At 39.2% G+C, this 24,669-nt stretch overlaps 9 protein-coding genes across 9 annotated transcripts; 2 read left to right on the top strand and 7 right to left on the bottom strand. All coding sequences in view use genetic code 12, as the record gives it.

The window, feature by feature from the left end:
- Positions 1-385: 385 nt before the first annotated feature.
- On the bottom strand, positions 386-2,379 carry RJT20DRAFT_125417 (flavonol synthase). Its single transcript, XM_064916478.1, has one exon. The coding sequence runs from the start codon at positions 1,946-1,948 to the stop codon at positions 863-865; it is 1,086 nt and encodes a 361-aa protein (XP_064775691.1). The 5' UTR covers positions 1,949-2,379; the 3' UTR covers positions 386-862.
- RME1 (Rme1p) lies at positions 2,327-4,743 on the bottom strand. The gene has a single exon (XM_064919385.1). It carries the CDS (start codon positions 4,440-4,442, stop codon positions 2,706-2,708), a length of 1,737 nt encoding a protein of 578 aa, XP_064775690.1. The 5' UTR covers positions 4,443-4,743; the 3' UTR covers positions 2,327-2,705.
- A 580-nt stretch (positions 4,744-5,323) lies between these two features.
- On the bottom strand, positions 5,324-5,835 carry RJT20DRAFT_25171 (uncharacterized protein). The gene has a single exon (XM_064919384.1). The coding sequence runs from the start codon at positions 5,736-5,738 to the stop codon at positions 5,445-5,447; it is 294 nt and encodes a 97-aa protein (XP_064775689.1). The 5' UTR covers positions 5,739-5,835; the 3' UTR covers positions 5,324-5,444.
- A 4,908-nt stretch (positions 5,836-10,743) lies between these two features.
- On the bottom strand, positions 10,744-12,759 carry AGP3 (Agp3p). Its single transcript, XM_064919383.1, has one exon. The coding sequence runs from the start codon at positions 12,329-12,331 to the stop codon at positions 10,787-10,789; it is 1,545 nt and encodes a 514-aa protein (XP_064775688.1). The 5' UTR covers positions 12,332-12,759; the 3' UTR covers positions 10,744-10,786.
- Positions 12,760-13,385: 626 nt separating this feature from the next.
- Positions 13,386-15,269, bottom strand: RJT20DRAFT_133081 (uncharacterized protein; the record flags this gene model as incomplete). Its single annotated transcript, XM_064918195.1, has 1 exon — positions 13,386-15,269. The coding sequence occupies one exon, from the start codon at positions 15,267-15,269 to the stop codon at positions 13,386-13,388; it is 1,884 nt and encodes a 627-aa protein (XP_064775687.1).
- Positions 15,270-16,238: 969 nt separating this feature from the next.
- On the bottom strand, positions 16,239-17,165 carry RJT20DRAFT_138997 (H(+)-transporting V0 sector ATPase subunit e). The gene is made up of 2 exons (XM_064918600.1): positions 17,081-17,165; positions 16,239-16,906 (listed from the first exon to the last, which is right to left on the bottom strand). The coding sequence occupies exons 1-2, from the start codon at positions 17,086-17,088 to the stop codon at positions 16,696-16,698; spliced, it is 219 nt and encodes a 72-aa protein (XP_064775686.1). The 5' UTR covers positions 17,089-17,165; the 3' UTR covers positions 16,239-16,695.
- A 644-nt stretch (positions 17,166-17,809) lies between these two features.
- On the top strand, positions 17,810-20,181 carry VPS23 (ubiquitin-binding ESCRT-I subunit protein). The gene has a single exon (XM_064916477.1). It carries the CDS (start codon positions 18,103-18,105, stop codon positions 20,008-20,010), a length of 1,908 nt encoding a protein of 635 aa, XP_064775685.1. The 5' UTR covers positions 17,810-18,102; the 3' UTR covers positions 20,011-20,181.
- Positions 20,182-20,726: 545 nt separating this feature from the next.
- RJT20DRAFT_25122 (pseudouridine synthase) lies at positions 20,727-22,420 on the top strand. Its single transcript, XM_064919382.1, has one exon. It carries the CDS (start codon positions 20,820-20,822, stop codon positions 22,248-22,250), a length of 1,431 nt encoding a protein of 476 aa, XP_064775684.1. The 5' UTR covers positions 20,727-20,819; the 3' UTR covers positions 22,251-22,420.
- Positions 22,421-22,549: 129 nt separating this feature from the next.
- RJT20DRAFT_93558 (uncharacterized protein) lies at positions 22,550-24,607 on the bottom strand (the record flags this gene model as incomplete). The annotated part of the gene is made up of 1 exon (XM_064921484.1): positions 22,550-24,607. One exon carries the CDS (start codon positions 24,605-24,607, stop codon positions 22,550-22,552), a length of 2,058 nt encoding a protein of 685 aa, XP_064775683.1.
- Between the last annotated feature and the right edge of the window lie 62 nt (positions 24,608-24,669).

The following is a 24,669-nucleotide window of genomic DNA, read 5'->3' as shown; positions in this document are numbered from 1 at the left end:
TTTGCGAGAAGTTGTCGGTGGAATGAATTTGTCTGACTTTGTGCCCAGTGATAGTGAGAGATAGTGAGAGATTGTGAGTGTGTGTATTAAGAGATTCGCGGAAGAAGAACTCTGTGGTAGTGAGATATTTACTGGTAGGGAAGAGAGTGTTCAAGTGCGAGAGCAATGATAGTGTAAAGCGGGGAAGACAGATATAGGAAGTACGGAAACTGGAGGAAAGATGAGTTGGTGTAGAGTGAGAGAATAGAAGCGAGATAGTAAGTTCTAAATGAATAGAATGAGCGTGTTATAGCGAATATACTAAGAAACGTGATGACTTTGGCTTGCAAAATAACAAGGGCATTGGAACGCGTCTGCTGGGAAGAAATTGCAAGCAAGTTTTATAAGAAAAGTCACGTGATCCGGATGAGGATTCATGGTTTTGGTTAGGTTGTATGGTAAAGATTACAGATACAGCAATCCATAATAATTGTAGTCAAAATGCATGGAAAGTCAAGTAATTAGATAATAGATGAAGATGAGAGAATGAGAAGAATTCAGGTAGCTTCCTTAAAAAAAGACAAAGAATCATGGGTTGGAGATGTCTCGGGACATACTGATGGCAACAATCTCTGTGCTAGAAAATGGATGCAAAAAACTTGTTCTCACCAATGGCATTCTAAGCAATGCTAAGCTGAATGCCAGACAAACTTCAAACGGACTTAGAGAAAACAACAGATAATTTGATATGTGATTCAGTACCCTCTGTACTAATCTATCAATGCTTACACAACTTATATGGTCATTAAAAATACTTTGATTCACTAGCATCAAGCTAAATAGAACTCTCACAATTAAACGCAGCTCACTTTGTCGTTCGAGTCTATTCAAATCCATCTGTGATTTCAAATTCACCCACCTTGAACTTGACATTACTCTGCTTTTTGTATGTATCGACATCATGGTAATCCTTGACTCTTTTGCGGACATAGTCAGTACCTCCAATGGGCTCAGTTTCACGGTACAACCCCAAACGTTTCAACAATGGCGAAGGAGCAATCTGGATCTTAGCATTATCACCTGGACGAACGAAATAGAAAGCCCCAATACGTGGAGCATCTATTTGATCTTCGGGAGCTCTAACCACTCTATGAACTGTGGTCTTGAAATAGCCCCCAGACCAGAAGTTTAGTGTATCTCCAATATTACAGATAATTCCACCAGGAACTGGCTTGACGTATTTCCATTCACCATTAGCCAACTTAATTTGCAAGCCAGCAACCACTTGATTGAATAGAAGAGTAAGGCTTCCGAAGTCTGTATGAGCTCTGGCCCAAATATTCTCCACCTTTGCGTCGTCTTCTATTGACCTAGGATGATATTTCATGTAACGTAATTGGTCATCTGAAGGATCGTCGTAAAGGTGACGGTCAACAAAGTAATTCTCATCAAGTTCTAAAATAATTGCGAACAATACAAATAACTTGCGTGCTATATCGAAAGCATGACGAGATAAGGATGCTAATTTCTCGTGGTGCTCTTGGATAAACCTGTTCTGGTGAAACTCCCGGAAACGATCGTCTTTGGTGAACTTTGCGATGTTAAGAGTCTCAGTATTGTCTTTTACATCGGTTCCAAAAAGTGGCTTGTTACCCCTGACTTTATATCCAAAATAGTTTCCTGAAGCAAAATCAACGAGAACGGCTTGCTTCTCTTCGTCAGTATAATTCTCGAAAAAGTGACGACCGTAGGCAAACACTTCGTTTATATGATCCTGATTGAAAGCGTCATCTTTGACTGCCCAAAATCCATCAAATTGCAGTGCCTCTTTTAGCTTATCAGCTAACTCTTGTTTTACTCCCGGTTCATCGAAATTAGTTAAGTCAATAACTGTGAGATTAGCCCAATCCAACTCCTCCTTAGTTTCAGGAGGAGGGGTCCAAGGTTTAACTTCTGATTCAACAGTCATGGCAAGTGTATACAAAACAAAGATTGTAAGTTTCAAGCTGACAAGTTACAAACTTAGGTAATATAAGAGAAGAAAGGATATATTTTCTAACCTTGATTCATGGGTTGTTAAATAAGTTATATGTGGAGTCGGTTAACTAATTGTGGCATCTTGTAAACTTTATAATACCAAGGCACTCAACCGTAGGTCCCTACTGCGCTACATTTTGTTTAACTTCTACTCCCTGCAGATTTCGATTCCAATCGTCGTATGTCCCTGTATCCTTCGGTCCGTTGAGACCCTATCGATATTCTTCAGTTGTCTCATGTTCGTAGTTGTACTCACATAGATCAGTCTGGTTATCAGAGCCACAGTTTTCGCAATCAATAAGTGCGGCCCAAATAGGAAAAAGGTAGCCAAAAAGCATAAGCAAGATTGTGTTAGATTGGAGACCTCAGATGTAGTGAATGGAATTACATGGATGTATCAATAAGCTGTATAAAATGTATAGTCATAATATAGTGTATATATGTGTATATAGTAATATTACGGGTGTAGTGCAAAAATAGTACAAGGTTGAACAATTATTATGAAGTAAAACTAATACTGAGTAGTTTGATGAATTGAAAATACTATTATAGCAAAGCAAATATAATAATAAATTAGCAAAAGTAAGTTGGCTGCTAAGCACTTGAAGTTAACAATAACCGGATACATTAACAACAAGGGTATAAAGAAGGACTGTGGCATCTTTAAACCAAAAGGAAGAAGCTAGAACTCAGTTCCTCTTTCTTCTCTTTCTCTTCTTTGATTTGAGGTGAACATCTTCGTCATATTCGTCAATGGTACCAACTTCGCTTTGTCTTCTCTTTTGATTAAACAAGCTTGCTTCGTTCTGGTGCACCAATTTAATGTGTCTCGTCAAGCTATCTCTTCTATAAAATCCTTTACCGCAGTTATCTTGAGTACAAACATAGATTATCGATTGCAATTGCTGGCTGTACATATCGAACTGGTCCAAAACCTTTCCTTTCTTGAAGTGGTCAATAACAACATGGTGACGTAAGTCAGCTTTCTTCTCGTATCCCAAGATATTCATGGGGCACTCTATCACTGGACATTTGAAAGCACGGTAATCCAACAAGTTCAACCTGTTTTTGTCAAAGTGTTCAATCATTGACAAGTAGTTGGGGAACTTGGCGTTACAATGGTTCTTGCAGAAAAGATCTGATTCCGTTAACTTGATTTCACGAATCAGGTTAGGAGTGAATCTTTCAAGTAATTCCTCTTTAATAGGTTTGTCGTATTTATATTCGGTGGGATAGTCATAGTGCTGGTGATGAAGGGTGCTGTCGGAGTTGTGATGGTGGTGATGGTGGTTAGTGGAGGACTTGGTGTTCTTGGTAAAGGCTTTTGTAGCCAACTCAATAGCGGTCTTTACATCAAGCGGCGATGTAGTAGTGGGACCGGATATAGGAGCAGTGATAGGCTCTGTGTTTCTCCTCTTCTTGGAGACGCTAGGTCTCTTAGGGTGCGAAAACTGTTGCGATTCCAATACTAGACTGCTGTTGCTTGAAGTCATTGATGCGGATCCAAGAGCAGAAGGATTCATTACAAGTGGAGAGCTGGCGGAGTCGCCCTCTGATATTGGAGTCGTCGGTACTGTCTTTGCGTAGAGGTAGTTGGCCTGTTGGAGAGACTGGGGGACGGTTTGAATTTGCTGGGAAGCAGATGCACTTTCAAATAATCCCTCTGCGTTAAAAAAAGCGTCATGTGGTACATCATCGAAATCAAATTGATAGGTGTTATAATTGAGAACAGCATTTGCATTATCCAAAGAAAGAAAGTTGTTTGCTGGAGACGAGGGAGGAGTAGACAACGTACCGGAGTTTGAGTTGCCGGCTTGAATATTCATGTTGGTATTGTTGTTACTCGATAATCCTCCTGGAGCACTCACTACAACTGGTGAGATTAAACTGTTCCTTTTTTGCAGCTGCATAAAGAGTTGGTTGTAGTTGTTAGTGAGTGATGGCGCATGTTGAGAAGCTGCCGCTGCTGCGGCAGCGGCAGCGGCGGCGGCAGTTGTAGAGTTGCTTGAAAGGCCAAATGGATATGGTTGAGCAAACATAGAGAACTGGTCCTGTTTATCGTGTTCCATGAAGTACATTGAAGCAGAATCATTGGATGACACTGAAGTTCTGGAGTCTGTTGGAGTGGTAGAGGTTGTTGTCGTAAATGAAGACAAAGATGCAGAAGAGCTAATGGGAAGATTAGATGAGATATCGTTGTGGTATAACAAGTCTTGATTGTCCAACAATGGCTGCATAGCAAGTGCAGATGAAACAAGTTGAGCTTGCTGCAATGGTTGAGATTGTTGCAACTGCTGTACCTGCTGTGTTTGCGAGTGTTGTTGCTGTTGTTGCAGCTGCTGAAATTGCGATGTTTGAGGTTGTTGGAGTTGGTAGAGATCAAAGTTCAAGTCAAACCCATGGGTGTATTCTGCTGATGAAAACATGCTGCTGTTGTTCTAATAGATCTATTAATAGTTTGAAAAAGTTGCAGCTAAATATTGGTGCACGTGACTTTTTGTAAAGCTATCAAAGACTTTCGCAGCGGTGGAATGTATGTGATTGTCAAAGATAAACCAAGCTGGAAAGTTATGAAAGAAGAAGCTTGGATGGCAGTGACTAGGGTCAATAGGTCGATGGAGAAGTTTGGGTGTACCGGCTAAGATTTGTCTTCAGGTTAGTGTTCAATCAATCGCAGTTTACAGTATATGGTAAGATCTAACAGTGATATCTAAAGTAAATTGCTATTGGTCGTAGGTACAAAGTCTCTGCATTCACCTATGAACAAAGAGCCAGATGCGGTATTGTGAAGTTGTGGGATGGCCAAAATGAAACGAAATGGCCTTGAAGAGTCGGTATTTATGGTAAATAACGACGGATGCAACGAGTATTATCCGATATGGTAGTGTTCAGTTTGTGGATGGGGTGTTTAGCTCACAACTAGTTCGAAATAATTTTAGTAGGGAAGAACTATGTAAACAACTAAAGAAGAGAAATCGATAATTCAATAAAAAACCTACAACAGGATATCTTCGATAATATATAGACAATGCCAGATACAAAACATCCCACAACGAAGGAAACACTTTTTTCTATTTCGCTAACACTCCTTGCTTCAAACTATATTAGTATACCACCCCCCTGTACTGGAACACCCAAAGTAGTCGCAGCAGCAGAAAAGAGAAAGAAGAGAGTAATAAAAAGGTGAAAATACCGATAACCTAGATAATAATAGCGTAAAAAATAAAGATCTAAACCATACAAGACATAAAATTATATTTTTTCAATAACCTGCGACAATCAAAAAATAATTGAAGAAAATAATTTCATAGTAAGTTTTGCAGGTTAGGGGGTAGGGTTACTGATTTGGGGGAATTCGTGGACTGTTCAATAGGGTGGTTGGGAGGTGTAAGAGGTTTCACATATTATGTCTAGGTGAATATACTTTTTTAAATGAGATTAATTTTTTTAGTGTTGCGTAACCCTAATCCTGTGGTTGACTTCCTATTGTGGCAAGTATAGCAGCAAGCATCAATACGCTGGTATAGCCCTTGATTGCTCTTCCCGATAAGAGGTGTCCTTCGATGCCAGTTCAGGGTAGCCCTTACAGGAACAGGTCTCTGTCCAAAGATTGTCACCGCTACCCATAGAGATCTTTGAATGGTGACATAACCCCCCTGAATGAAAGAAAAGAAGAAAAGAAGAAGGCCACATTTGTATAGTCGGAGAAATAATCGAGGCATTGTTGTATTTGTTCAGCAGTGGTTATGGCCAACGGCACTATATTGACACAATAGATGCCCTGAGGTGTTCGCATTATTGACAAAGTTAAAAGTGCCCTTTATTGAAGATTCGGCATTTATTTGCCATACCATAGCGATGTGTTACTCTCAACTTTTGCGGCATTTCAAAACTGCGTAAACTTGGGAGCTACTCCTATGTGCCATCATAGCACTGTCCATATATTGCAAAGCAAAATGCTCCTATGTTGTAGCAAAACGAGTTCTTATCGTAGATACAGGGACATATCACTGACATTTTCTAACAGTTCATTTCGTGCGATCGACCTACTGATAAAATATCAGTTGTCAATTAGGTAATCGTTAAGACCCGAACGGTAAGATAATATATTCGCTTTCTTGTAAATAATGACGTGTACACCTTCACGTGTCAGGTTTACAGAGGCGGAAACATGGTCTGCTTATTGGAGTTGAACAAACCCATGATGTTCCAATAAAATAGTAGAAGTCCCTTGTTAGCCTGGATGGCGTGTTCGCGTTCTTCCGAAATACGCACCATGCTTCATGAAACCTAATATTAATTCAAAGCCTACCATTCGATTGAGGAATGTAACTGGTAGAGAGTAATAACTGGCAGAGAGTAATAATTAGCGAGCTCACTTATATTACGTGGCGTGCAAGCGGTGTTATTCATATCCAGCCTTCGATTACCCTATATCGCATACTGTTATGTAAATATGAACATACTAGTCAACCTCTATCACAGTTGTACTGCGAAATGAAGAATGCCTGTAATTGGCCAGAATTGAAGGTATTTACGAAATAATAAGCACACTTTAACATTTATTAATATTCAAGACGCTCACTATAGTCAATCTCGCGTACTTAATTTTCTACATTCCTGCTTGAATCAATCTGAATGAATCTCTAGAACCTGTGTATTACATTGTAATTGGACACTACCCCTAGTTAATACTAGATTAACTCTATTGTTATTGTTTTCTTCCAATGCAAGATTTTTCAAAGCTTAAAAATAACTACAGTTCATCAATATTTTTTTAGATTCTGTTGAAACCAAGGCGCCGCACAGGCTATTTTGGGATGAATGTATGCAAATAATTTAAATTTTGGCTTGTATAAATTACAGGTTTATCCTCAGATTGCCCTTTCTGCAGACCTTTTGAGGGCTTTTCAATTCTTTCCACTTAAAGTCACTGAATTTCCTGGTTGAACCAACAAATTAACATATTTTCATACTCCACCAAGTACCCCACTCAAACGCCCCCCTTAAAAAATACTATAGCCGTAGATACATCTTGCCGCAGTACTAATATTTAAATTTAGTACTTTATTTGGCTCTCATATCTCTCATATCTAGCGATAAGATTTGTTGAAACTCATCAATGAATACAATATTACTTTATGAAATTGAGTTCAGGGAAAGGTGAGGGAAAGGCTATCAAGAAACTATTGTTAGCATTTCTAGCCACAAATGCGCATGTTTTAAGGCGCTATGTCGTGAGCTGTCAATCCTCTCTGTTAAAATTTCCATTTTTTACCAGAAAGACTCAGACTCTTCCCAATTTCATGAGCAAAAGCTAAAACTTGTGATATCTACAATAGATACGCATCTTAAGATCTCCGTGAAGCATAGGAGAGACTGGTTTTCGTATCTTAATCTTCATCTCTCGTATTGATGTTTCAATACTCCCGTTCCCGAAAGCAGAAGCAGATTGGTTTATTTTATAGGTGCATTAGAAAAGTCGAACTGCTCTTGTATTTCAAATTATTTGTGCGCAAAGTATGCATTTGGGCTAATTCTGTTGCTACCACTCTTATCGAGCAGCATTCATACAGAATAGACGAGGTACAGTTGAAATTGTAGTAATGCCATCTTATGAATGGTCATTAGAGACTCATCTTGAAATTAACTGACACCGCCAGCTTCCCATTGACCTGTTCATTACGATATCAACCGTAAAGTATGCTTTAGAACGAGCAAGAATTGGTAAACACACGTCTCTCAGTATCCACTCCCAATCGCAATCATTTGCTTGGTACAAACTTTAATCCAGAATTTGATAGTGCGATGTAAAATATCTTATCAGGCCATATCGAGGCCTTTAAAGTTTAACTCTAAATAATTTACATTTAGTTGCATAAAGTTCCATAGATAAAGGTCCTTGGCAAGTCGCATTGTAATTCGCGGTGGAAATATAAAACCACGGAGATGAAATTCGTCTCACTTTGATTGGTCCTTGTTTATCCTTTGATCCATTGACTGCAAAGGGTCCGTTTATTCTGAACTTGTCAAGACATGTGTTTAGAGTTTAGTCTATATTGATGTACGTAAGTGAAACTCGATGACAAGATCTTGATGCGGCGGGAGTGCCTCCCTCTGCTTTTCCGTTCATATGTCCCATCGCTAAAGTCATAGAGCCGCCTCTCTAAATTTTTCGGTTAGAGTACCCGCTAGCAATCAGACGTATAATAGAAGTGAAACTATTGTGAAACGGAATTCCTCTATGATGAAACAAACCAATACCCCTACCCCAATCACACCGGGAAATATCACTTTCGTTAGGTGTCCCTTATCGATTAAGTGATATCTTCAAAGTTAAATCCATCTGACCTGGTATTATATCCTACCTGGTTCGGATTATTCCGTCCCCAACACTACAAGAAAATGTTGACCAGACTTTGTCGCAATAAAAAGTTTAGTGCAACAAACTTGTAGAGGTATTTTGTATTGATTCCGGTGCTCCGTTTTTGCAGGTTATGTGCGCCACAAATCGGGAAATTTTCTATCAGATTTTTTATTCTCCCAATTACTGTTTTGTTTGAGAATATAGGTAACGCCACTTCACGATGAAAAATATTCCATCAGGATCTCAATTCAGAATAGCCATGATTGTTTGGGAGACAGATTGCAGGCTTTTGGAGTAATCAGAAGATGTACAATTCCCATGTGTAATTGATGCAACTCGAATGTTGAATATGCTACTGGGCCAACTCCAAGCATTCCCGCATTGAACAGCGAAAGAGAACAAAATCAGAGAAATCTTGGGCTACGAGATATGCAGGGATGTCTTATTCCTACCACAATTTTATTTTCCCACTCTTCTACAGATTATCCTTGAAGCTCGCTTTCGCTCATGAGCAAGGGTAGTATGCACTTGAGAGGACTACTCTTTGATCTATGACAATATCTAGCACTGACGGTTTTTTACGAACGTGAGGATGTTAATAAAGGCTCCCATCAATAGATGAATGCAAGTATGGTATGGTCGATCTCATCATCGAATGACAATTAGTCAAGCTCTTAGATCGTTCATTTAATGAAAGGTAGTAAAAAATTCTTTTTTTTTTACTTTTTTTTTTGACATTATATTCCCAAAAATTCACTGATGTCTGGTCCTAGAGTCTCGGTAGGAATATACCAGAAATTATCGTTTCTTGTTTGACTTTTGGCAGTTTCTCCTCTTTACTGTACAAGAGATCTAAGATCTTCGGTAAAGGCGTTTAGAATATCTATTTTCTAAAAGGTTTTCAAACCATACAAAGAAGACACTTATATTTGTTTGTTTCAACCTAATGTGCATCGGGTATCTTTGTTTCAATGGTATAGTATTCGTTCGACATGCAGCTGCAGTAGCACCTGAAACACAAACAGCCTAATATAATCCAAAGCAACATCAAAGATCTTTTCAGGGTGCAGCTTCAAAGAGGCGGAAATTGGCTTATACGTCACACGGCAGTCATACAGTATAAACGCATGTTGCGACATATAATCATCCCATAGCAGTCTCTGCCGACACTCGCTCTAATGCTGGTCCCCTCACTTCGATAATATTACCGAGTTTCATCGGGACGTGAAATGCAAGCCTGTAAATTGCGTACAATAGACTTCCTTTATAACAGTGATCTCTGTTTTATTAGTATATCCCCTTTATACAATCATCGTTGTCTCGGTAGAGTGGTGCATCCTATACTTCTAGGCTACATACTCGTGTTGTTCCGAAGTTGTAAAAATGATTTGCAAGACAAAATAATGATAGAAGGTACTTATTTTCGACTAACAACGACGGAAACTCTATCCTTCTCCAACATAGTCTACGGGGCTAAAACAAAAGGATCACGGAAGTACCCTTGCATACTTGAATTTCAAATCCGCAAATGCTCATTACAGGTAACTCTTGCTATTTGAGTAGATGAAACTTGGCAAATATATGTGAGGACCGAACTCTTAGTATTCTCCACTACTGCTAGTTGGTTCTAGCCTTCGTGACAGATGTTGGTACTATGAAATTCGACGGAAGTTCATCGGGCGCTTTGACCTATTTGGGCCATCTCTTGTTAATTTTTATTTTATAATGAATACAGATAATATTTTATTTTATTTCATTTTTAAACTTGCGCAGTGGTGCATGGGGGGTACTGAAGAGGGGAGGTGGGGGAGGTTCGTTTTTGATGTTTGACCAAACGTTGTACTTTCATCATATCCAAGGTTTATATTACAATTAACTTTATAGACTCACTCCGTTATGGTGACTCTCACTCTGCGTAAACCTTGTTCATACGTTCATGCGTCAGATCCCCATCCTGGTAAGGGGGAGTGGCGTAGATATCCTTCAACTCACACCTTCCAAATAGGTCTCTCCTCATCAGTCCATTATTCTGTTCCTGCTGAAGCAATTCGTATTTGTCGGGTAGTGGTTCGGAATGAAGGTGCACAGCGTCTGCTGCATCCAATCGAGTAGCCCGCCACGGTTGTTTAGATCCTTTCAAAGTAAAATATCCTGTCTGATTCCTTGGAAAATGCAATGCGCGCCTGCCCAATCCCTATGGAACTGTTTCCTATTTGGGAAATTTTATATTCAGTTACCAGCGACTGCAATTGTCTTGTTCATATGCAATATGAGTTATCTCGAGATAAGATTGATCATTCTACATCTACGTATATAACTATGGAGGCTATGCAATATTGAGGTACATTTTTCTTATATTATTAGTGGTATAGAACTACGAAATTCGTAAAATAAAAGTTAAAACTAAGGTTCGTCATCTTTAAAGTCAACATCCTTTCTCCTTCCGTGGTCTAAGTCGACATCTTGCAAATTTACCCACTTGGTTCTATTCACTAATTTGAAGAAAATGAAAAGAACACCAAAGAATGGGATTAAAATATAAGCATCAACCCAATTACCAGCATCGAATGGCTTGAAAAAGGACCATCCTTGAATCAAGGCTAAGAATATGTTTAAAGCAATTCCTAGTATAGGCAAAACAGGGAACCACAAACCACGGTATGGTAATTCAGATACAGAGCGGCCTTGTAATTTCCATGCCTTTCTAAATCTGATTTGATAGAAGCAAACATTACCCCAAACGATGAAAACTGCCACACCCGACAAGTTGACGATGTAGCCATAGGCTTTAGCCGCACCAGTACTAATATTCATTAAGGAAAGGAAACCGAATAAGTTCATAAGGATAACGGCCATGTATGGAACTCCGCGACCATTAACCCATCTTAAGAATTTAGGTGCTGCTCCTTCATTGGCCAAATTGACAATTGTTCTCGAGCCAATGTAGATAGAACTGTTGATTGCTGAAATACAAGTGACCAAGATGAAGGCATTTATCAAATGTGCACCCCCTTCCCAACCTGCACGAGCAATGGCAATGGTCATAGGCGACTTGAGAGTCTTTGTACCAGCTGACAAAGATGGATCATTGAATGGAACAGTTAATCCGTAACTTATGGCAATACCCATATAAATAATCAAGATTCTCCAGAAAGTTTGTCTAATGGCCAGTGGAACTGCTTTCGATGGATTCTTTGCCTCTGCTGCGGAGACTGCAACAATCTCAGTACCACTGTAAAATGTGGATGCAAACACGAAAGTAGATGCTACACCTTTGAAGCCACCGTTAAAAGCACCTGGGTCATTCCAGTAATGGAACCCAAAGGCCTTTTGTCCATGAATTCCTCCTGCAACATAAATAATTGCAAAAATATAGAACGCAACCAAACCGATGATCTTAGTGAGGGCCAACCAAAATTCCGCTTCTCCAAAAGCTTGGACTCCCAAGAATTGGAAAGCAAGGAAGAACACCCAGAAAATTAATATATAGCCGTATAAAGGTACTTGAGGTCCCCAAAATTGCATAATGGCAGCCACGGTGTTATATTCATTAGCCAAGACTGCAATCCATATAATCACATAGTTCCATCCTACAGCTGCTCCGTACGCAGGATCAACAAGCCTATTACCCAAGGTGGAGAAGGTACCTCCAGTAGGATAAAGTGTCGCCAACTCTCCCAAAGATTGCATCATAGCGAAGGCTATCAAACCTATCACACCAAAACCGATAATTAACGATGCAGGGCCATTTGCCAAGGCGAGAGATGCACCGATAAGGATTCCAGGACCAATGATCCCCGCAAGTGCAATGAGTGAGATGTGACGGTCCTTGAGGGTACGCTTTAGATGGGTATCGCTATCTTCCACTGAAGCATCTACAATAGACAATGTATGGAGGTCTACCACTTCCTCTTTGGAGGTTGAGTCATGGATACCTTTGAAACTCATGTTGTAATCTAGGTCGTTACTCCAAGCTCTCTATTGATGATTCTTCTAATTTACTATGGACGAAAATGAAATATTATGCAATGAGGATTTCAAATTGGGCGAATTGAAAGCAATGCAACTGCAACTAAAAACTAATCGGTCGTATTGAAACAAGATGGGATTTTACTAGTGGTACAGTACACACACAAAATATCTCCATATATATATTGGATTTGGATAATACAACTATTCCAAGATATTCCAATATTTATATACTTTGGAAGCTGAAAATTGCAAGGTTAAAATTCGCCAGTTCTCCATGTCGTATATAAATTTAAACTAGGAAAGATTTTCTTACTCCTGATAGTTGATTAGCTATTTACGGCTGACTCTGCATATATTTTCATCTTTGACTAAATAAGAAGCATAATAAAATGTCCAATAAAGTAATTGAAATGCCTATGAACAATTGTGGAGAACCGATTAGTAAGTGCACGTGACTTTCGAATCCACAGTTGATATTCTTGTTCAAACATTTTGGTGCACAAGGGATTAAAAGGACCTCATCTAGGCTGAAAGAATGTGAGAATACAAACAATTGTTCGCTCGAGCTGTCGTTTATGGATTCGCTCCGATGAAATTCTTATTTGTCCTTACTGAGTTTATAGATAAAAGGCGGGCATAATAAGAAAAAGCCTCCTCGACAGAGAAAAGAGTTCCTGTTTATTTCAGTATGGGGTCAAAAATATTATGAAAAAGTGAAAATTTAGGTTACGAGTTGGAAAAACTTCTTATAGTTGTAAAAAATTTCAAGATTGTACTGTAAATTGCTCTATATCAGGGAGGAGTTAGCAAAACGTGCTTATTGCGCAGTTTGCCTTAGCGTTTGATAATAGATTCTTTAGCACTTCCAATGTCAAGAGCGACTATTGCAAAAGGCAGACTTGTTGATGTAGGTAAGAACTGTACACAGTTACAATTTGCAACCCTCGTGTCAAACCAATTGCATAAAGTTAAAACTAAACGACATAGAATGCATAATTCCGCATTGCACCGAAAGCATAATCTTGAAGAGCTAGTGAAACTCCTTTGGTTTCAGCGGATACACGTCTAGGAATTCCACGTAGGAATGGTTTGCTTTAGAAACTTGGGGCGACCCATAAGGCATTCTTAGCTCTACCAAGTTACTTGGGAATTGAAATTTTGCAAGTTGGTTTCTCCACTTTATATATGGCAACAGTAGCTTGCATAAGTTTCCAGGCAAGCTTAGATTTGAAAAGTTGGTGAATCCAGCAATACCCTCTAGATTTAGCTCTTCCAACATTTCAGGGAATGTAATATTATCGTCAGCGATCAACGACTTGCTTCGAATTTCGAATTTTTTTAAGTTGCCAGGTAGTTGTAACAAAGATCCAAAGCGTAAGTAAACCAAGAATATTATTTGATCCATGAATGACAGAATGGAATTGGGGTCTCCAGTGTAGTATTCGTCAGGATCCATACTTATATCAGTGATCCAACCAGACCTAGTTGACTCAAGTCTTAGTCGCAATTCATTTAAGCAGTCAGGGTATATTTTACTTCGTAGTAAATACTTGACAAACATAGGCGAAAAAGTTCCATCAATATCTAATGATCTTAATTTCGTAAGTTCTTCTAGTCCTTTAAGGTCTTCTAAACCGTCACATGCTAGCCGTAGATGCGCTAATGAAGGAGGCAAGTTTATCTGAGAAGGTGATTTCAATTCACTGCAATCTATACTCAATCTTGTGAGGTTGCACAAGCTAGATAAGTCCCTACTGCTAACTTCAATTTCTTTGACTACTTCAATAAAATAGTCCAATTCCAAAGAGATTGCATTGGTAATAATATTGCTTGGAATACTATAGGAAGCTTGCGTATTGATCTTCAACAATTGTAGTTGATGTGGGACTTTCATTATATTCTCCCCAACTCCAAAACCTAAAACTTTCCTGATATCGACGACTTCCAAGTGTTGAGGAAGCTGACTTAAGTCATAGGCACTATAATCCAAAGAATCAACTTTCAAAATTCTTAAATTTTCAAGGTGTGATAGCTTATCAAAGTCCTCAATAGTCAAGTATCCAACTTCAAGAGTGCAAACGCTCTTTGGTAACGTCCACCTTTGAAGCGAATTCAATACGGGATCCTTAATTTGCAACCGTCCTATATTCTTCAAATGAGAGAGATCAATCTTGAAGTTACTTGTTCCTAGATAGTTGAATATATGCACTGTCAAGTCATTTAAAGACTTGGGTAGTGGAAGATTTAATATCGCCTCGTTGGCTGGAGGAAACAACGTCAATTCGAGCGTTTTCAAATTCTTTGGTAGATAATTCAACTCATGTGCATTGAAGCATATACCACCTATGATCATATTTGTAACATTTGAGAGCCTTTCCAAATTCTCAAACTCTTCCCAGCTCGACTTATCAAAACTTAACCCTACAGTGGACACTGGAAGTGAGTCGAACTGATATCGTTGTTCTTCAAGACCACTGCCACTATGGGACACTAGATAATGGAAGTTGAATGGGTAGGACAACAGACATATTTCCTGAAACCGTTGAGTATTGTACTGACTCTCACTCGGGTAGATCCCAATTACTTTAGCACCCAGTAGCACTGAAGGTATAGCGTGATGCAATTGGAGGAAATTTATGTCGTTGGTCCATATTTCAGAGAAGATAAGTTTTGGGTATCTCTTTGTAAGCGTAATGAAAGAGTCCACACGAAAGCAAAGACCTTTATCTTCCCCCAAATCATCTGGACTTCCTATGTGGACCCTCTTATACATAGTAGTAAGGACCAACGGCTGTATCCGGCTTTCAAGTCTCACAAGACGATTTAATGTGAAGTGGTCCAAGAAGGTAATGATTCGATCGATGATATCATCGGGAAACGTTTTAATCCTCTCAGGTATATCGAAACTTGACATTATACTTTGAGAGACGTAACAATGAGTGTAATTGATACAAGGATGTTAGTAGAGATATGATGATTCGTATATTTTGGAGTCTACAGAGGAGAGAAGGACCAGTCCGAAGGAAAATGTCCATGAGAATGCCACTGAGAATGCCACTAGATCAATTATCTAGCCATTGAACTCTAACGTCTACATGCGGCGCTTAAACCAACCATTACTTCTTTATACTTACCCAATTCTATTGATAAATTGAACCTCTTTGAAAGCCTCAGTCAGCACAGCGCTACCATGTACGGATACCCAGTTCACCTGAGGTAGGATAGTGTTATTAGAAGTACTTATATCATTGTTCTAAGAATGCTGTTGCACCCAGAGGAAAGCAGTGTTACCGTCAGTTGAGGAATCAAGTGTCGAATAAACGAAGAAGAGTCTTAAGAGTAAGTATACTTCTTTTAAAAAATGGACGAGTACTCATGAAATCATGAAATCGTCATTTACAGATAAACATCCTACCAATTCCAACAGGGTTGCTAAAATAACACGTAACCCAAATATTCTAAGAATGCCACTTCATCCTTATCCGTAATAAACAAATTAGACTACGAAATATAGTGGGGACCGATCAAGCATTCGTGAAATGGATCCACGACTGCCCTCAAGGATACAAAGCCCAACCACACGATCCACACAAAAGACCACAGACGGTTGTATCAAAAGTGTCCATGGCCCGTTATATGGCTTGATTTTCTCCATAAACAGAACCCATAATTCCATGGTGCAATAAGAATTTGAGGCAGAAACAGGAGTGTCGAAATAGAAGAGAAAGAGAGAGACATAAAGATGAGCGACGACCTTACAGACCATTCCAGATATACCAAGTGAATGCGAAAATCATTGCAAAAGTAGTTTAGCGTATATATTGATAACTATACACTCACAAGCAGCTATAACAGCTCATACTAGTAAAGAACTAACGATGAAAACTACTCAAACATAAATTTTGTCCATTTATATTCTTTTCGAACTTTTGGAACGATGGAGATAGGGGTTACCCGGATTTACTCTACCATCCTAGGTATTGCCTGCTAATGTATATGATAGAGTAAGCATAATACCATTGGGCACCCGATGAAGTCAGCATTGTGATGTCGAACCGGGGGAGAAAGTGAATTGTCTGTCCTTTGCTTTCTCTTGGTTACAATCTTTCTAATTTTGGCGTACATTATGAAAGTCGATATATAATAGAAATGAATGAGAAGTGAATTGGTGGACAACAGATGTTAGTTGATGGCTCAACATGCTTTTTTACCAGTCGATGAAAAGGGAAGTGACTGAATGAATAGTAGAACATTTAAAGGACATCTGAGTATCTAATAGGCAAAGTCAGATTTTCATAGTTCTTACAGTGGAATACCTATTCCACCAGTAGATAGCTTCCTTAATCATGTTTCTCTGGTCTCAAATCTGATCTTCTTGGAGCCTCCAATGGATGCAATTGTGCCAAGTAAGTAATGGCCCACATCAAGTAGCACATCGCTAAACACAATATCACTGATGATCTGAACACGGTTCTATTCTCTTTTGGTGCAAAGATCCACGCCAACGTGGACAAAGCGGCAACAAAGATGAAGACAATAATGACAGTATAACTAAAAGGGTATGTTAGTACTTATCCTGTAAAAAACGATGAGATATCGATAATCTTCTTGCAGAATGTTTAATTCGCTGCTTGAACCGATTGGTCAAGCGGTTAATACCATGAACATGAATGTCAGGTTTAAACCGCCCATTGGTCCATTTCGATCCTTGAAAACTCCACGTACCCACTCATTTCCCGATTCTGATTAATATAGTACTTTTTTTGCGGCGGGATTCCAACAAGAAACGGTATCTATCTGTAACTTTGAGTCACTCCCTAATACATCACAATGTCTTTCTTATCACAATTTCCTGTCTTTGAAATGTCCGTTTGTTAGGAAAGTGAGAATTGGAAAATTGTTGGTATGTGCAGAATTCTATGTGCATATATATGCAGTACTATGATCGCAGTATTGAGATTATGTACTACTTACTATGTATTATGTATTACTTACTATGTATAAAACATGTTATGGATTATGTTTTATATTATGAGTATTATTGTTGTATGCCTTGGAGAGTTTGAATACTTGGAGTAGTATGCTTCAAGAATTTTTTGGAGAAAAGTGGAAATTCAAACCGTTTACTAGCCATAGAAGAGCATTTCTTACTTTAGTAGTTTGCAGTTTATAGTCTATAGTCTATAGTTCATAATTTACATCTGAGTATTACTTGTTTAAAATGTATATTCAGTCATTAGTGAATTGACTAGACTTGACTTGAGATGTGTGTACAGTCTATTGGGTGGTGTAAATTAACGTGTTAAAACCTCTCTCTCTATACCCTGTAATATATGCAATATATCTCACTTACCATACACACAGGAACATTTCTCTCAGAACAGCGTCTAATTCCTTAACTATGAGAGATCATTTGAAGCAAACTCAATTAACAGTTCATGATGGTTGTAAGGACGAAGAATCATCAGTTTTGAGTTTATTTCTACAGAAAAGTTACCATAAAGACGCCATTAATCAGTTGGAAGTACACCAGAGTATCCATCATCTTTAACTGTTTAAATTGTGCGTGAGAAATAACCAATTACCCTTCATCATTCAAGTGTCGAATCCAAAATCCTCCTAAGTGTTAATCATTAATTTATCACATAGAAAGACATTTCTTCTACAGAAAACCACGAAGGGAACACTTATTAATTCTCAATTATCTACTTGAATCAAACCACTATCTTCCCCACATTGCATCCAACATGACTCAGGTCACCCAAAAGTTGGCTGAATGGATCTTTAACGTCCTTCAACCCCAATATATACACAAAGAATTGGCCTTCAACCACATCTGCATCTTTCTCCAACGTCATTTACGACAGAATCTCAACTTTGCCATTAGAACAAAGGTATATACTTCCATAGACTCGGGCCAGTCCAATCTTCTCGTCAACTTGTTTGGTTCGATTCCCGTGGATGGAGACATCTCAGTTCCTGTTGAAATATGGCTTCCATTGAGCTACCCCTTCACAAACGCCAATGCTCTAGAAATCGATAATGGTGTGCCAATGGTGTACATCGTTCCAGACCACTCAAAAAACTGGTATTTGAAACCAGGCAATTATGTTGACACGCTGGGAAGGTTTTATCACCCTTATCTTTCCAGCTGGTTCAAAGGAAATGCAATTAAACCAACTCCAGGGAGCAGCTACTCGGTCACAGACTTACTCGATTTGATACATGAAGCTGTAGTGAGCAACCCACCTATCTATAGTCCAGCACGTAATGGACCAATCCAGAATTCGGCTTCTGTATCGCCTCCGGCGCACATCATTGGAACGCCACAATTACCTCCTAAACCCCCAAAGATTCCAATTAATGCAAGAGATCCTTCAAGTACGCCTGTTGAACGTCAAGATCTGTATCGGTCACCACAACCTCCTTTACCACATCACCCACAAGCGCCACAACAAACTCAGCAGAATCTACAATATCAACAGAGTCCGCAGTTGAACAACTCTCAATCTCTTACCCACCAGGGGAACCAGTTTTATCAAAGCAGTGAGAATTCTGATTCACAACAACCGTATCCTCTAAGTCAACAAACTACTGGCTCGTCATCGGGACCACCGCTTCCCCAGAAACCGTCAAGGACGTCGATTGATAGCCCAAGGAGAGAATTTACGCCTAAGAACAATTACCAGTCTCCACCCCCCTTCGGTGGTGAGAGTAGCAGCAGTGGTCCGGTGATTCCAGATAAATATCGCTCTCCTCCTCCTTTACCAGCAGAATTAAGAGAGACTCAATCTCCTTTACCTTTTGCTGGATCGCCCAGACCTCAGACTAACAGTAATGTTCGGAACCAAGTGCAGAGCCCTGTCGAAAGGTTTACCCCTCTTCAAGGAACACCACCTAATAGCCAGATCCAAGCATGGAACTATTACCAATCCCAAATCCATCAACAACAGCAACAACAGCAACCACTACAGGTTCCACCACAGCAGTACAACCGTAATCATTTAGCAACTCCTATTCAAAAGGATCCATCTATTGATCTTCTTGACAGTGACTCTACGGCAGGACCCCAGGTGAACACAGGAAGTAGCAACGAACATAGACAGATTTTGGAACAACTTGCCAATAAGATCAATGCTTACTTAACCGATGCGTACAGTGATAGTATTGACAATTCACTTCCTATGGTTAGAGAGACGCAGCAAAAGGTCGATGCCTTGTATGGACAATTAAATCACATCTATCAGCACGCTACGGAAAACTCCACCAACCTTGACAATCACATATCATATTTGACCCAGCAGTTAAGCAACATTACTGCACTCAACAAGGACCTTGCAATCCTAGATGAAATTAATGCACAAAGCAATGAGCATGTTTCTACTAGCCAAGGAGCAAAGATCCACTTGGACGACTTGATCATTCCAGACCTGCCTTTGGTCAAGCAATTGTACGAGACTGTTCTGGAGATCAAGGCGATCAAGGATACTATCAACTTGGTGAGTGGAAGCTTTCACTCTGAAAAGGAAATCATCAATGACAATAGAATAGATGTATGCGTTAAGACAGTAAGAAATTTAGGTCGGGAGTTGTTTTGGTTAGAGCTTACCAAGCAAGAGATAGCACATAACATCATGGGTTTACCTCCAAGGTAGAGTAGCTGGGGGTAATATTAAGGATCTAGTTTCTTTGAGCTACATTTAGTCATCTGTTCGTAATAATAGCATAGAAGAGGTTGTAATAATAGATTAAGTTACATTAAATTAATACATGATATTTTGCATTCGCAATAGTTGTACAGGACGGATAGGACCCTCAGTATCCATGTATAGGTATCTATACCAATAATATATAAGCTACAAAAGAGGCAAATGATGACGAACAAATGCGAGAAAAATTAATTCAATTGACAGAAAATATCTGATAACTACAATACTTTTTATACCTTTTCTTCCCTATTCCCAAGATAACTACTTCCCCCCTGATCACAACTAATTTATCCCTCAGCAAAGAATTGCTGCAATTTTTGCAATTCTCAACCCAGTCTACATGGTAGCGCGACACAACCTCCCCAAATAGCTTCTCATTTCATCACACTACCAAAACTACACTAAGAGACAAAACAAGGGGTCTATCAATTTCCCGACTTAGATATTTTCTTCGATTAAAACCACCACAATATTTAACAACCCCATCCAAACTCTATCTCACCAATTTCAACCTCTTCAACAACCACCAAACACTCTTCACTACACCCTCTTCTTCAACTACTCCATCTCCATCTCTTCTCTCTCTCCAGACATCCTCGAGAGCGTTCCTGCACACTGCCGAGCCGCACGATGGAAAGTTTTCAAATTTTCATTTTTCGCTTTTTCGTATGGGCCTTTTCAAAGAGAAGAGGTTTAAAGATATAGGAAATACAGAGGTTGTTCATAAAGAGTTTTGATTCATATCTACCGTAGCCATGTCTGACGAATACTTCATCAAGCCTGAGACGGTTGCTCCATCAAACGACACCTCCGAGTGGCCGTTATTGTTAAAGAACTACGACAAATTGTTGGTGAGAAGCGGACATTACACCCCTATCCCAGCAGGCTCTTCTCCATTGAAGAGAGATTTAAAGTCATACATTTCGTCCGGTGTGATCAACTTGGACAAGCCTTCCAACCCATCTTCCCATGAAGTTGTTGCCTGGATCAAGAGAATCTTGAGAGTCGAGAAGACCGGTCACTCTGGTACCTTGGATCCTAAGGTTACTGGTTGTTTGATTGTCTGTGTTGACAGAGCCACCAGATTGGTCAAGTCCCAGCAAGGTGCTGGTAAGGAGTATGTGTGTATCGTTAGATTGCACGATGAGTTGAAGGACGCCAAAGATTTGGGCCGTTCCTTAGAGAACTTGACAGGTGCTTTGTTCCAAAGACCTCCATTGATCTCTGCTGTCAAGAGACAGTTGAGAGTCAGAACCATCTACGACTCTAACCTTATTGAATTCGACAACAAGAGAGGCTTGGGTGTTTTCTGGGCTTCTTGTGAAGCCGGTACTTATATGAGAACATTGTGTGTCCATTTGGGTATGCTTTTAGGAGTTGGTGGTCACATGCAAGAGTTACGTCGTGTTCGTTCTGGTGCTTTAGGCGAGAATGACAACTTGGTCACCTTGCACGATGTCTTGGACGCTCAGTACGTCTACGACAACACCAGAGACGAGTCTTACTTGAGAAAAATCATCCTGCCATTGGAGACCTTGTTGGTCGGATACAAGAGAATTGTGGTAAAGGATTCCGCCGTCAACTCTGTCTGTTACGGTGCCAAGCTCATGATTCCAGGTTTATTGAGATATGAAGAGGGTATCGAATTATACGACGAGGTTGTTTTGATGACTACTAAGGGTGAGGCGATTGCTATCGGTATTGCTCAAATGACCACCGTTGACTTACAAGGCTGCGACCACGGTGTTGTTGCCAAGGTCAAGAGATGTATTATGGAGAGAGACACTTACCCAAGAAGATGGGGATTAGGTCCAGTTGCTCAAAAGAAGAAGCAATTGAAGGCCGACGGTAAATTGGACAAATTCGGAAGAGCTAACGAGAACACCCCAGACAGCTGGAAGAAGGAATACAAGGACCACGACGAGGAAGAAGCACCAGCTGTTCCAGCCTCCAAGCTTGTTGCTCCAGAAGTGCAACTTCCAAAGAAGACTTTGATTGAAGAGGTTGAAGTTGAAGCTGAAGCTAGCGATGAAGAGGAAGAAAAGAAGGAAAAGAAAGAAAAGAAGGACAAGAAAGAAAAGAAGGAAAAGAAGGAGAAGAAGGAAAAGAAGGAAAAGAAAGACAAGAAGAGAAAGGCTGAAGATGATGAGGAAAAGTCTGAGAAGAAGAAGAAGTCCAAGAAGTAGTTGTGTAGTCTTCGTTGCATTTACCATCACCGATTTTTATCTTGCAAAGTCCCCACTTTGTTGCCAGCTTTGTCATTGACGAAGCAAATACGCATATTTACATTCTGTACATTTAATTTTTTATACAATAGTTTTGAAGTATACATATTACTTATTAGAAAAGGATAAAAGTAGAATGAAGACTTGGAATTAGTTGCAATATTATACTGAGCATGCTATATCATATTTGCATTTTTGACAAATCGTGTTGCAGAATTTTATGATAAGGAAATCTAGCTATTTTAATGCTATTCATAATTTTATAGATGAACATTCTCTGAGACAAACTTGAACTTTTCACTAAGGCACTTTTGGAAGTACTGAAGTTGGAGCTCTGCCATGTTGGCTCTCTCGTTCTCTCCACTCCTTCTAAAGTGATGAATTAAACTCTTCAAGATAAACACACTGACAATCTTATCAAAATCGGAGCCATTGGGCGTCGAGACGACACTTAAACATTTTTCAAAGTAGGCATTCTTCTGAGCGATATCAGTTGTCATAGTAAATAGTAAGTATTTCACTAGATTACCTATGAATGGAAAGAATGTTGAGTTCTCGTATTTTTCATAGCATTCAGAGATTTCAGCTATCACATTAGGGCTATTGTCCCCGGAAGAAATATCTTTACTAAGTTCCGCATGAACTTTATATGTCATACGAAGTAAATCATTTGAAGAAGCAAATCCCTGACTGAAACTATTGGACGTAGATTTAGTGATAAACGCTTCATTAAGATCTTTATACAATTGATTGCTCAATTTATGGCAGCCACTCAAGATTTCGTTTCTCCTTTCAGCTGGAACCTTGGCTGCTTCTTTCAATTCGAACAAGGATAATATGAAAAGATGCAAGGTTGAAAAAGCAAACAATTCACTAAATTCTTGCTTTGGTGCAATAATCGCACTTCCAATACCAATGTTTGAACATGGAGGCACCTTGCTGTTAATAGAATTAGTCCCTGAAGTCAAATTACGCACTTTAAGGTAATAGTATTTGGCAGCTTGTAAGTCGCCTTTTTCATGATAGTACAAGGCAAACAAATAGAATACCTTAGGAAGTAGTAACAGAAAATACACGAATTCCCTATTGGTAAACTTTCTATTATTGTAGCTCAGCATGAATTCGTTCAAGTAATTGATTGCTTTCCAGTCATTATTGAGAAATCCAATCCAAGCTTGATAGCACTTAATACAATATTTTGTGAACTTGAGTTTAACCAACCGATCCAGCAATGCAACAATGTTAAGTTCTCTGTCCTCTTCCGAAAAGTTCTCCAATTCAGCTAACTGTTTCTCGATAATTTGCAAGCATTTATCAAATACTTTCTTCGACTTTTTTTTGCCGTTTGCTGCTTCACACATGAAATGAACACCCGTTAAAAAATAGAACATGATCACGAACTCATCAGAATTAAGCCAAAACACCTTGTATGACATATTATTACCATCATTCATCGGAAGATCAAGCTTGAATATGCCATCTTCTCTCCAAGTTTTCCAAGATACCTTTTGTTCTGATGACATCAAAGAACTGATTGACTTCATTAATTTAGTGGAAAGATCGACTTCGTTACTCTCAATATATGCATAATATCTCGTAAGAGACGACATTGCCTTCAACTGAACGGGTACGTTGCCTGAAATATCAATTAATCGATCTGCTTCCTCTATCAATTCCATTGCAACTGCCGGAGAACCTCGATAAAGATGTAAATTACTGAGATGTAGTAAGCAATATGAATGTGTCAATGGATCTAATGATCCTTGGATCAAGTTCTGCAATAATATTACCGAAGTGTCTGGATCTCGTGTTAACAAGGTATCGATCTTAACCAAACTAAATGCATTCGCAAAGTTTTGAAAATGTGATTCTTCATAATTGGTGATCTTTTCATTCAAGTAGTTGATCAAGAGATGCGGGCTTGATTTCTCTATAATTTGGGCTTCTAGAAATTCACTTAAGAATAGAGCTTCAGCAAATTTGTTCCTTTTACTTATTGCAATTGCCCTGTTGACATATTCATCCGCCTTCTCTATGTTCTCGGTTTCCGATATATATATACTAGCCAACTTGAAAAAGACGATCACCTCAACGTATGGAGTCAATACATTGGCGTAATTCTTGACTATCATCAATAATGCTTGAATGGAGAGCTTTATCAATTTAAAGTAGATGTCTCTGCCGTTGCTGTTGTTAGTTCGTAGAACCTGTTCATGTGCCTTCTTTAAGAAATAATCGGAAGATATTATCAAGTTTTCTATTGTAAGTTCGCTTTTCTTGGAGCCCTTGAATCCATCAATAATAGAATCTAATGACATAGAGGGTTGTTCATTTTCTTGCTTGATCTTTGTCCCAAGTTCCTCTGTCAAATAGTCGGATG

The sequence above is a fragment of the Scheffersomyces xylosifermentans genome, assembly GCF_036884685.1.
Source record: "Scheffersomyces xylosifermentans strain CBS 12540 chromosome Unknown RJT20scaffold_2, whole genome shotgun sequence".
NCBI classification, from domain to species: domain Eukaryota; kingdom Fungi; phylum Ascomycota; class Pichiomycetes; order Serinales; family Debaryomycetaceae; genus Scheffersomyces; species Scheffersomyces xylosifermentans.
This window is presented reverse-complemented; position numbering and strand designations above follow the sequence as displayed.